General features: G+C 47.9%; 1 protein-coding gene across 1 annotated transcript in view; it reads right to left on the bottom strand.

Annotated features, from left to right (window-relative positions):
• The window catches only part of LOC133614011 (titin-like), a 254475-nt gene extending 241579 nt beyond the window's left edge, over positions 1-12896 (bottom strand). Inside the window, 16 exon segments of the mRNA XM_072914563.1 lie at positions 52-272; positions 539-780; positions 848-1075; positions 1183-1325; positions 1412-1554; positions 1661-1864; positions 1957-2011; positions 2292-2550; positions 2621-2683; positions 3032-3229; positions 8827-8944; positions 9008-9219; positions 9308-9384; positions 11961-12248; positions 12323-12526; positions 12623-12896. Coding sequence (XP_072770664.1) covers positions 52-272; positions 539-780; positions 848-1075; positions 1183-1325; positions 1412-1554; positions 1661-1864; positions 1957-2011; positions 2292-2550; positions 2621-2683; positions 3032-3229; positions 8827-8944; positions 9008-9219; positions 9308-9384; positions 11961-12248; positions 12323-12526; positions 12623-12752 — 2785 coding nt within the window. The 5' untranslated portion in view covers positions 12753-12896.
• Between the last annotated feature and the right edge of the window lie 862 nt (positions 12897-13758).

Here is a 13758-nt window from a genome sequence, read left to right as displayed (position 1 = left end):
GTCAAAAGTGCAATGTCTTTATTTTACTAACGATCTGTATTTGCCACTTACCATTGCGGAACCAGTATGTTTCAGGCATGGGTCTGCCTACAACCTTCAGGTCAAATCTGGCAGTTTGCCCCTCGGAGCATTTATTTGAGACTGGCTTGACAACAAAAACAGGCTTGTAGAGCCTCTCCAGTTGAGCCTCGTTTGTGTCGTCAAGCCGTCGGGCAGGAGAGCGTCCGGGAGAACGGCTTGGTGAGCGACTCAGAGAGCGTGGAGATGTAGACCTAAATCAGAATTACAACAAACCACATTTGAAAGGATTGGCTAGCAATCATAAGATAAATCAAAGCTGTTTTAGCGCTGTCACACCAGAAAGCTACAACAGCTCTGACAAAGGCTGACAAAACTGTCAGCAGGTAAGAAACTTCTCTTTCACAAAAAACTTTGTGTGAACAAAAGAATATTGCACCTATCAAATAAAAAAGTTCTTCTGCCTCTTGAAATTAGAAATATCCATGTCATTGGACTTATGAAGAAGCATCTAACATACCGGATCCTCTGCATGGCTGGCTGTGGCGTGTATCTCTGAGGTGACACTGTTCCTGAAGGCTCCACATACAGCTTCCCAGAGCTGACCGCATTTCCCTTCATATTGGCACCGCAGGCGGTGTACACACCCTCGTCCTCTGGTAAAACCACTGGCAGACGCAGGCTGGAACGTCCGTCCTGAAGAACCTCCACCTGGTATCGTCCACCAGGGTGGATACGCTGACCATCTTTGTACCAAGCAATCTATTTAAAAAACATTTTGTTAGGCATCACATATGCTCTGAGAGTTTATTAACTGAGAAAAAAATACCTTTGGTAGTGGCATTCCAGCCATCTTGCAATGGAAAGTGACACCCATTCCTTCCATGATTCGGTAATTTTTAACTGCCGTGTCAAAGGTAGGATGCATTGCTTCCTCGTCTGTGGCTGTCACCATCAGTTCTCCGTCTTCTGTAACCAGTTCTCTGTAGCTAATTCTCTGGATGTGGAGCTCAATCTCCTGGATAAGACGCTGCTCCATGATAGAGAGGTGAAAATCCTGAAAATGAGCCGTGAAATATTTTAGACTGACAGACATCACTGTGACTCTTTCAACCACAACTTCGACTGCTTCAATCCTCACAACTGAGAAAGGGATGTTGCTACCTGTCCAGAGATAAAAGTGGTGGTCATCTTCTCAGATGTCATCATGGTGGGAGGAACGTCTCCAACTCTGGGTTCCTCCACTGTGACTTCTACGTCTGTCTTGAACATCGCCTCCTGTTTCTTCACATAGACTTCATATTCATCTAAATAAGAGAAATTACAGATCCTTCAATTACAATCTTCATCAATTTGGCTTGATGCATGACATGTTCTAGATTGTTCAAGATACCTTCTTCCAGCAGGCTGGTGGTGGCAGACACCTCTCCCAGCTGGTTTCTGGCAAGGACTGAGTATTCTCCAGCATCATCAGAAAAAGCCATAGATATCTCTAGTAGACACTGTCCGGTCTCCTTCTGGTAGGCAGCTTTGTATCTGATGGATGACAGAGGACAGATCAGAGACTAGTCAATGCCCCAAATGTTACTCTCAATGCCGTCATGGCCTACCTCACCTTGTACTAGGTAAAGGCATGACAAACCTGTATCCGGTCGTGAGTGGAATGCCATTCTTCTTCCAGATAATGTGTGGTGTGGGGTTTCCCCCGATTTGGCATTCAAAGATTACACTTTCGCCCTCTACCAGCTTCTGTGAGCTGGGAGTCCTAACAAAGAAAGGGGCGGCAACAGTGGAGGACTCTGACTCAAATGCGCTCACTCGGGACATGGTCTCTTCTTCAGTTACTCTGCAAAAGGATTTTATTTCAGGTCAGCAGGCTGGAGCCTCCTCAGCTGTAACTCATGGAAATATAAAGACACGTTCTGACGATCAACTCACAGTTTCTCTTCAAGTTCCTCGGCAACCTCCTCTCGGCTCTCGATGTCCTCAGACACTAAAATTCAAAGACTGTGTGAGACCTACAATGCATCATGCCTGCATGCACCACCTAATATGATTTTACTAAAGTTAAAATACATGTTGAAGCTTAGCAAGCAAAACTGGATCCCTGAATGTATTTGTTGATGTCATTGTCTAAGGAAAGGTTTAGTTTAGTTTATTAAGGATCCCCATTAGTCTACACCGCAGTGGAGACTATTCTTCCTGGGGTCCAGGTCATGGTTCACACTCAGTTCAAAGTCAACTGGACATCACTAGGCTTTGGCTCTACTGACCCTGGACAAGAAGGTAGCAGGAAGAGCTGCTGGTTCCAGCCTCATTAGTGGCGGTGCAGGTGAAGCGCCCGCTGTCCTCGGCAAATGCCTCACGAATCATCAAGCGGGCGAATCCATTCTCATAGGTGATCTGGAAATCGATGGAGCTGTCGATCTTGTAGTCTTCTCTGAACCAGGAGATGACTGGAACGGGCTGACCATAGATCTGGCACTCCAGGGTCACTGCCTCGCCTTCGGTCACATTTGTGTCCTTCAAATCCTGTAACCCAAATAACCTTTGATCAGTCTGCATTCATTGATTGACGTTGGTACACAACTGTATTACTCACAAAAACAAAAGTGGCCGGAACTACGCCGTCATTGGCAGGAGTTGCAGCAGCTTCTTCCATCACCTAAACAGAAAAATATTTTAGAGCGCAACTACATCAAACGTACCGATTTCATGTGAAAGCAACAGCTAACACACCCAACTACTTTAGATGAAAGATTACGTTAATGTGCGGTCATAGGGTGCGGAAGGGCTCAAAAAGTGGACAAGGAGAAAGATGTGAAATTAAGTTATTTAAAGAACTCCGTCATATAGTGGAACCTTCCTTGAATACCGCAACCTGACTACTGACAATCAACACCAAAAAACTTCAGGTGATTACCAAGAAGGACCCTTTATTGACCAAGGTACGAGAACCTGATCTGGACCAAGAAATCTTGGAAAGGTCTTTGTGGCGGAAGGGCAGTCTGACCTGAGCAACGGTGTTGTCAAGAAGAACTTCCTGTGTTGTTGTCCAGCCAGTCTCGGCCTGCGACGTCAACTTTTCTTCGAAAGCCCAGTCGCTTCCCTGCCCTGACCCACCCTCTCCATGCACAGGTTGACGAACACGAGCCAGATCTACGGCAGCCAGCACCGTGGCCACCGCCCCAGACCTTTTCTCTCCCCCAGCCTGGGGACAAACCAGCAGCACAGCTCAGAATCTCAGGACAGAAGAAGGCAGTTGTTGAATGAACGAAAACTCAAGCCGTGAATTCATGGAAACATTGATGAATCTCATTCATCAATGTTTCCATGAATTAGTAGAATCATGGCAAACTTTGACATTCATCCGGTTGCATCGCAGTCCCAATTGGACTCAGACTTTTAGATTACTTTGGTCTAGTTCACTCACACCTGCCTGCTTCTGTCAACACCCAAACACTTAACTAACACACCAGCACTACAAAAGCGTTGTGAACAAAACATCAGCACAGGGAAGTTGAGTTGCAGTGAGGACTGATAAGAGGATGAAGAGAGGACGTAAAAGTAGATAAAGCAATAACGGAAATGAATAAAGTTCTACAAACCACTTGGAGACATAATTTATTTGACTGATACCCCCGTATTTTGAGGCTGAATGGCGATACACGACATATATCGGTAATTTAAACAACATGTGAGATAGACAACAATCACACACTAGGGCCAATTTAGTGTTGCCAATCAACTTAGCCCCAGGTGCATGTCTTTGGAGATGGGAGGGTCCTATTCCCAGGTGCATGTCTTTGGAGATGGGAGGGTCCTATTCCCAGGTGCATGTCTTTGGAGGTGGAAGGGGCCTATCCCCAGGTGTTAGAATAATTATGTATATATTTTCCCACTAACTTTATGCTTAAGGGCCGTTGCTATACATTATTGTCAATTGTGCTGAAGTGGTATTTTTGGACCTGTGCAAGCTGGCAGTCCAAAAGATTGCCCGCCGTCTTTATCAGTGTTGTGTCCAGACTCGGTTCTGCTGACTGCCAAGGCCGAACACCGCCGTGACGCAGACAGAGCAGAGACAAGGCGATATGACTTGCGTCACCTAATTTTTATTTATTCTATAATCATATATTGTGTCTAACTGGAGTTGTCGAGATTACCCCCTTCCATCATAGCGAAAGCTTCAGTGATGTAATAGGGCCCTTCCAAATAAATAGAGGAGGCGCACGGGCCGGATTTTTAGAACATAGTTTGGATCTGTAAATAGAATACAGCCCAAAATACGTGTCTCCTCGAGCTAAATTGAACTCTGTCTCTGCATGATTCCTTGCTTCCTGTCTGATTATTAGATGTCATCAGCGTTTGAACCTGACACCAGGTGCATGTCTTTGGAGGTGGGAGGGGCCTATCCCCAGGTGCATGTCTTTGGAGGTGTGAGGAAGCCGGAGTACCCGGAGGGAACCCACACAATCACAGGGAGAAAATGCAAACTGTTCATAACTTTTATGGACAGAATTTCTAGGCGCAGTCAAGGCGTTGAGGGGATCTGGTTTGGTGGCTGCAGGATTAGGTCTCTGCTTTTTGCAGATGATTTGGTCCTGATGGCTTCATCTGGCCAGGATCTTCAGCTCTCACTGGATCGGTTCGCAGCCGAGTGTGAAGCGACTGGGATGAGAATCAGCACCTCCAAGTCCGAGTCCATGGTTCTCGCCCGGAAAAGGGTGGAGTGCCATCTCCGGGTTGGGGAGGAGATCTTGCCCCAAGTGGAGGAGTTCAAGTACCTCGGAGTCTTGTTCACGAGTGAGGGAAGAGTGGATCGTGAGATCGACAGGCGGATCGGTGCGGCGTCTTCAGTAATGCGGACGCTGTATCGATCCGTTGTGGTGAAGAAGGAGCTACGGGTACAAGCGGCCGAAATGAGTTTCCTCCGCCGGGTGGCGGGGCTCTCCCTTAGAGATAGGGTGAGAAGCTCTGTCATCCGGGAGGAGCTCAAAGTAAAGCCGCTGCTCCTCCACATTGAGAGGAGCCAGATGAGGTGGTTCGGGCATCTGGTCAGGATGCCACCCAAGCGCCTCCCTAAGGAGGTGTTTAGGGCATGTCCGACCGGTAGGAGGCCACGAGGAAGACCCAGGACACGTTGGGAAGACTATGTCTCCCGGCTGGCCTGGGAACGCCTCGGGATCCCCCGGGAGGAGCTGGACGAAGTGGCTGGGGAGAGGGAAGTCTGGGCTTCCCTGCTTAGGCTGCTGCCCCCGCGACCCGACCTCGGATAAGCGGAAGAAGCTGGATGGATGGATGGATGGACCATGTAAATGTTAATACTATACTTAAAAATAACAGATTTGTTTTAAATGTATATTCACGTCCCTTTTTAAAGAATATGTGCATCATAGCAAATCATGTGATGACGTCATATCGACCACGCCCCCTGACCACGCCCCATGGCCACAGGTATTTTGGTAATTTCGGGGAAACCCTGACATGAAGAAAATAAAAATGTCTTCCATTACGATCATGCTTTGCCAGAGATGTTTGTAGTGTTAGTCTGTGATATTTGCACCGAAAGAAATGCGTGTACATCGGTTTAGGAATATGGGGGTGGATTTTTCGGTCTGGCTGAAGTATGAAAATTATTTTATAACATGTTCTGGTCCAGTCCTCAATTACAGAATGATTAGAAGGCACACTAATACTTTTGATTAATTAATAAAGAAGGTTCAAGCATTGTCATGAAAATGATCTGTCTAAGGTACACTTATTCATGATGAAATATGATTATACTGTCTGTGATTAATTTTGAGTTAACGATGAACTTAATAGGATAAATCGTGGTTAAATATTATAACCGTTTGACAGCCCTAAATTATAAACATTTTTAAAATGCATATTTTAACTTCTGGATGACGTAAAGTGCTGACGGTGCGTCTGGACGACTTCACATGCACCATCAGGCACACTGCTAAAAATAGGTCCTGCTATCCAGATTGGGTTTTGAAGTAGCCCAGACGCATACTTGCCAACCCTCCCGGATTTCCCGGGAGACTCCCGAAATTCAGCGCCTCTCCCGAAAACCTCCCGGGACAAATTTTCTCCCGAAAATCTCCCGAAATTCAGGCGGAGCTGGAGGCCACGCCCCCCTACAGCTCCATGCGGACCTGAGTCCGCTTTCCCACAATATAAAGAACGTCTACAGTAAAGCAGTCCGTCTGCCGTAAACAGCAATGTTGTGACACTCTTAAACAGGACAATACTGCCATCTAGTGCATTTGATGAAAGCACTTTTGTGCGTGCCACACAGCAATGCATCATCAGAGAGGGTGTTCAGCATGGTTCGAAAGATAGTGACAGAGAATAGAACAAGGATGGACAATTCAACCCTTAACTCAACAATGAGTAGATGAGTGTTATGTGTGTGTATATATGTGTAAATAAATGAACACTGAAATTCAAGTATTTATTTTATATATATATATATATATATATATATATATATATATATATATATATATATATATATATATATATATATATATATATATAATAAATACTCGGTCCCTGGTGTGTGGATATATATATATATATATATATATATATATATATATATATATATATATATATATATATATATATATATATATATATATATATGTATGTGTGGGAAAAAAATCACAAGACTATTTCATCTCTACAGGCCTGTTTCATGAGGGGGGGTACCCTCAATCATCAGGAGATTTTAATGGGAGCATTCGCATACCATGGTTTATATAGGGCACAGAGTGGGTGGGTACAGGCTGGCCTAGGGCCGTGGTGATTGGCTCATGTGTTACCTAGGAGGTGTTTCCGTCTATGGCGGCATGTTGTTACAATTTCGCTGCGCTTGTTGAGGGATGACAGGTCTGGACGGTAAATAATAAACAGTTTCTCTTTCAAGCATAGGTTGCATCTTTTATTACCACTATTGTAAGGTGTGCTGGATGCAAGAATTTGCCATGTTATTGAATATTCAACATTATTGTCTTTATTTACCGTCCAGACCTGTCATCCCTCAACAAGCGCAGCGAAATTGTACCAACATGCCGCCATAGACGGAAACACCTCCTAGGTAGTAACACATGAGCCAATCACCACGCCCCTACGCCAGCCTGTACCCACCCACTCTGTGCCCTATATAAACCATGGTATGTGAATGCTCCCATTAAAATCTCCTGATGATTGAGGGTACCCCCCCCTCATGAAACAGGCCTGTAGAGATGAAATAGTCTTGTGATTTTTTTCCCACACATACATATATATATATATATATATATATATATATATATATATATGAAATACTTGACTTGGTGAATTCTAGCTGTAAATATACTCCTCCCCTCTTAACCACGCCCCCAACCACGCCCCCGCCCCAACCACGCCCCCCGCACCCACCCCCCGAAATTGGAGGTCTCAAGGTTGGCAAGTATGCCCAGACGAGATGGTACACATTAAGAGTTGTGTGCTGCATTCTCCACAACATAATAAAACACTACAGATGAGAGTCTCCGGTAAAGTCAAATTAAAATAGGGCAGTGGCACCATTTTTGTATACGTTAACAATCTTCTCGATCTTAGTAGATCACCTGCAACACGCTAGGGTTGTGCCTATACCAATATTTTGGTGCCAGTACCGGTACCAAAATATATTTCGATACTTTTCTAAATAAAGGGGACTACAGAAAATTTCATTATTGTCTTTATTGTAACAAAAAATGAAACATATGTTTATTATTGTCATTTAGTCCTTAAATAAAATACTAGACAACTTGTCTTTTAGTAGTAAGTAAACAAACAAAGACTCCTAATTAGTCTATGCAGTAACATATTGTGTCATTTATACACCTATTATTTTGTACACTTTATGAGGGACAAACTGTAAAGAAATGGATTATTGATCCGCTCAGTCATTTACTGTTAATATCTGCTTATTTTCTGTTTCAACATGTTCTATCTACACTTCTGTTAAAATGTAATAATCACTTATTCTTCTCTTCTTTGATACTTGACATTAGTTTTGGATGATACCACACATTTAGGTATGGATGCGATACCAAGTAGTTACAGGATCATACATTGGTCATATTCAAAGTCCTCATGTGTCCAGGGACGTATTTACTGACTTTATAAACATAATATGAATTTTTGAAAAAGGAAAGAAGATTTTGTGGTGATAAAAAATATCGATATAATCGTAGTAGTATCGACTAGACATGGACTTGGTATCATTACAGTGGATGTCAGGTGTAGATCCACCCATGGCATTCAGGAGCGCAAGCCTGGTAGCGGTTAGCTATTTTATCCTCCTGGAGGCCAGGATTAATGATTTAGAAGTAGCTAAAACACTGCGGATGGACGTTAGCCGCTAGCTAGCTAGCCATGTCTTAAAGCAGCTCTTCCTGAGGGTGTTTCAGTGTTATAACTTCACCTTTATCTTTACTTTTTACACCAAAATGCGCCCATTCTCTCTTTTCTGTCTACACACTGTGTCTGCTTGTAAGTACTCTGTGTGTGTGCGCTGCCCAACATGCTCCTCTGCTCGTAAAACCAACTATGTCACCACGTGACGACAGCCCGTCTGCCCAGGAACCGGTATTTTTCAAAGAGAGTATAGTACCGTTTTTGATTCATTAGTATGGTGGTACTACACTAGTACCGGTATACCGTACAACGCTAGTAATTCACAAACTGTGTGCGTCTAGTACAAAGTGTCTCATTCAGGGACTATCTGTCAAGGTCACTTGATCAAGAAGCCCTTCATGGCTCCGCCCTCACCTGTGTCATGCAGATGATCTGCTGCTCCTCACTCAGGTAGCCCATTTGCTTCCAGGGCGGCAGGACATCAGAACCGGCGCCAGCCTGCTTGCGTGTGCTGACCGGAGACGTGCTGGCCCTGAAGAAGGGGTGTGACGTGAGAGGTAGTTTCTGACGACTTCACCCCTCACCACCGACTTACCCGACAGGCGTGGTCGACGGCGCTTTCACGTGTCTCACAGGTGACGGCGACTGCTGCCGCCCTCCAGTCACCCGGGTGACCAACGGCGGCTGGGTCGGGGACAAGGACGCGGGTCTGGGAGCTACTCTGGGTGGGGTTTTGTGAGACAGTAAGTCTGTCAGCTCGGCAGCCTCCACTTGCATCTCCATGGTGTGGAAATCCTCCTCCATCCTCTGACGGGGGAACACACCAGGGACCGAGTTGCTCCAAGGTTCATCCAGACAGAAACACAAGCACGCCAGATTGGATCATCGTGTCTACCTGTTCTGTTCTTGCCTGATGAGTCTGTGAGCTGGAAACCACCATCTTAGTTTTCTTGGCTGGCACAGCTTCCTCGCCTGAATCCACACAAAATGTTGCCAAGTTACTTCCCGGGGCCACATCTTACATTTGCAACCTTTCAGACGTTTGTCTTGCTCTACAGCAGGGGTACATTTGGGGATGATGGAGGGTGTGTCAGTCGATGGTGGAAGGTGTCAGTCGATGGTGGAGGGTGTGTCAGTTGATGGTGGAGGGTGTCAGTTGATGGTGGAGCGTGTTAGTAGATGGTGGAGGGTGTCAGTCGATGGTGGAGGGTGTCAGTTGATGGTGGAGCGTGTTAGTAGATGGTGGAGGGTGTCAGTCGATGGTGGAGGGTGTCAGTCGATAGTGGAGGGTGTGTCAGTCGGTGGTGAAGGGTGTCAGTCGATGGTGGAGGGTGTCAGTCGATAGTGGAGGGTGTGTCAGTCGGTGGTGAAGGGTGTCAGTCGATGGTGGAGGGTGTGCCAGTTGATGGTGGAGGGTGTCAGTTGATGGTGGAGCATGTTAGTAGATGGTGGAGGGTGTCAGTCGATGGTGGAGGGTGTCAGTCGATGGTGGAGGGTGTCAGTTGATGGTGGAGCGTGTTAGTAGATGGCGGAGGGTGTCGGTCGATGGTGGAGGGTGTCAGTCGATGGTGGAGGGTGTCAGTGGATGGTGGAGGGTGTGTCAGTCGATGGTGGATGGTGTCAGTGGATGGTGGAGGGTGTGTCAGTGGATGGTGGAGGGGTGTCAGTTGATGGTGGAGCGTGTTAGTAGATGGTGGAGGGTGTCAGTCGATGGTGGAGGGTGTCAGTCGATGGTGGAGGGTGTCAGTCGATGGTGGAGGGTGTCAGTTGATAGTGGAGCGTGTCAGTAGATGGTGGAGGGTGTCGGTCGATGGTGGAGGGTGTCAGTCGATGGTGGAGGGTGTGTCAGTCGATGGTGGAGGGTGTCAGTGGATGGTGGAGGGTGTGTCAGTGGATGGTGGAGGTGTGTCAGTCGATGGTGGAGGGTGTGTCAGTCGATGGTGGAGGGTGTCAGTCGATGGTGGAGGGTGTCAGTGGATGGTGGAGGGTGTGTCAGTGGATGGTGGAGGTGTGTCAGTCGATGGTGGAGGGTGTCAGTCGATGGTGGAGGGTGTCAGTGGATGGTGGAGGGTGTCAGTCGATGGTGGAGGGTGTGTCAGTCGATGGTGGAGGGTGTCTGTGGATGGTGGAGGGTGTGTCAGTGGATGGTGGAGGGTGTCAGTGGATGGTGGAGGGTGTGTTAGTCGATGGTGGAAGGTGTCAGTGGATGGTGGAGGGTGTCAGTGGATGGTGAAGGGTGTCAGTGGATGGTGGAGGGTGTCAGTCGATGGTGGAGGCTGTGTCAGTCGATGGTGGAGGGTGTGTCAGTCGATGGTGGAAGGTGTCAGTCGATGGTGGAGAGTGTCAGTGGATGGTGAAGGGTGTCAGTGGATGGTGGAGAGTGTCAGTCGATGGTGGAGGCTGTGTCAGTCGATGGTGGAGGGTGTCTGTGGATGGTGGAGGGTGTGTCAGTGGATGGTGGAGGGTGTCTGTGGATGGTGGAGGGTGTGTCAGTGGATGGTGGAGGGTGTCAGTGGATGGTGGAGGGTGTGTCAGTGGATGGTGGAGGGTGTCAGTCGATGGTGGAGGGTGTCAGTGGATGGTGGAGGGTGTGTCAGTCGATGGTGGAAGGTGTCAGTCGATGGTGGAGGGTGTCAGTGGATGGTGGAGGGTGTGTCAGTGGATGGTGGAGGGTGTGTCAGTCGATGGTGGAGGGTGTGTCAGTCGATGGTGGAGGGTGTCAGTCGATGGTGGAGGGTGTCAGTGGATGGTGGAGGGTGTGTCAGTGGATGGTGGAGGTGTGTCAGTCGATGGTGGAGGGTGTCAGTCGATGGTGGAGGGTGTGTCAGTCGATGGTGAAGGGTGTCAGTGGATAGTGGAGGGTGTAGGTGGATGGTGGAGGGTGTGTCAGTCGATGGTGGAGGGTGTCTGTGGATGGTGGAGGGTGTGTCAGTGGATGGTGGAGGGTGTCAGTGGATGGTGGAGGGTGTGTCGGTGGAGGGTGTCAGTCGATGATGGAGGGTGTCAGTCGATGGTGGAGGGTGTCAGTTGATGGTGGAGGGTGTGTCAGTCGATGGTGGAAGGTGTCAGTCGATGGTGGAGGGTGTCAGTGGATGGTGGAGGGTGTCAGTCGATGGTGGAGGGTGTCAGTCGATGGTGGAGGGTGTCAGTGGATGGTGGAGGGTGTCAGTCGATGGTGGAAGGTGTCAGTCGATGGTGGAGGGTGTCAGTGGATGGTGGAGGGTGTCAGTGGATGGTGGAGGGTGTCAGTCGATAGTGGAGAGTGTCAGTGGATGGTGAAGGGTGTCAGTGGATGGTGGAGGGTGTGTCAGTCGATGGTGAAGGGTGTCAGTCGATGGTGGAGGGTGTGTCAGTCGATGGTGGAGGGACACTCTAACCACTGAGAAGGTGGCAGCTTTCGGAGGTTTTTAGTGTACTCCTGTTCCTGTCTTACATAAGGATTTTGAATCATAGGCAAAATTCCCCCAAAAGGTGTTCCTTGTTTTCAATAACATGACGTTAGGTGCTTTGAGTTCAGTTTTTTCCTTGACCTGACTGCGGACACTCACCCTGAACCAGCAGCTCAGCCGTAGACGTGGCTCGACCGCTGCTGTTGCTTGTGGTCACGGAATACGTCCCAGAATCCTCCGGGAAAGCCTCAGCAATTATCAGACTGTACTGGTCTCCTTCCTGGAGGATCTGGAAGTCGGCCGAGCTCTGGATCTCAGCTCCCTCTCGGTAGAACTTGACCGTCGGTGCCGGGATGCCGGTGACTCGGACACTGAGTCTCACCTGACTCCCTTGTCTCACAGTGGCGCTCTGAAGTCTCTGCAGGAAACTAGGAGGCGCTGTCTCCGCTATCAAGCAGAGGAAAGTGTGTCTGCATGTGGTCTCACAAGTTTGTTAGACCCAAGTTTGGCTGAGGTCTCACCTGTCACTACCAGTTCGGCGGTGCTGGTGGCTTGTCCAGCTCCGTTGGTCGCCCGGACGGAAAATCTCCCGCTGTGCGTGGCAGTCACGGCGGGGATCCTCAGAACAGCGTGGCCGTCGCTGAACGAGATCTGAACGCCGGGCAAAGCAGCAGCGGAGAGAACCTGGCCGTCACGGAACCAGCTCACCTCAGGAACTGGAGAACCTGGGGGTGTGACGCCAACTCAAATGCTGTTAGACTCTGCCACAACACCAGAACGAGATTTTCTGGGGAAAAAGAAGATGGGTACGAGTTTCTTACCGTTCACTTGCGCTTCGAAGGTGGCGGCACTACCCTCAAGTGCCACCACGCTCTGAAGCGGCTGCGTGAACGTTGGCGCCTGTGTCGTCATGTTGCTCGGCAGCCTGGGAGGGAGGAAGGCACTTGTCATACTTGCATCGGGTCCTTCAAACACTCAGAACATTCACTCTCACTCTGTCACAGCTTTTCTTGCTGTTACTTCCTGTCCTGTGCTTTTATTTTGGTGGCTCTTCCGGTTTCGTTCATCTGCATCTCTAAAGTCACCACAACCTCCTCCACACACTCCTACCTTTCTTTCATTTGCTTCCAAAGCTGCAGTGTCCTTCACATTCAACCACGACCAACTGCAGTCCTGAATGGAGTTGCTAGAACCAGCAGTGTTTCACATACATTCATTTACTTGTGGCGGGCTACGTGTACACCAAAGGCCACACCAAATGACAACAAATATTTATCTTTTAGGGTTTTTATATTTTGCGATACATGAAAAGTGTTTCCTGCTTTATTTACATGAAAATTAGAGTTTGAGGTTGGCCACAGCTCTTGTGGTTAGTGTGTGCACACACACACACACACACACACACACACACACACACACACACACACACACACACACACACACACAAACAAACGCACTCACACACCCACACACACACACACAAACATGCTCACACACAAACACACACACACACACACACACAAACACACGCTCACACACACACATGCTCACAAACACACGCACGCACACACAAACACGCACACACACATACACATACACACAACACACACACATACATTTACGCACACTCACACAAACACGCACACACAAACAAACGCACTCACACACACACACAAACACAAACACACACACACAAACACACACACACAACACACATACATACACTCACACACACGCACACACACAAACAAACACACGCTCACACACGCACACACAAACATGCTCACACACACACACACACACACACACACACAAACACCCTCACACACACAAACATGCTCACACATGCACACACACACACACACACGCTCACACACACACACACACACAAAAACACACAAACACATACACGCACACAAACACACAAACGCTCACACACACACAAACACAGACACAC

The sequence above is a fragment of the Nerophis lumbriciformis genome, linkage group LG13, assembly GCF_033978685.3.
Source record: "Nerophis lumbriciformis linkage group LG13, RoL_Nlum_v2.1, whole genome shotgun sequence".
NCBI classification, from domain to species: Eukaryota; Metazoa; Chordata; class Actinopteri; order Syngnathiformes; family Syngnathidae; genus Nerophis; species Nerophis lumbriciformis.
The sequence above is the reverse complement of the archived record's forward strand: the minus strand, read 5'-3'. Positions and strand labels throughout refer to the sequence as shown.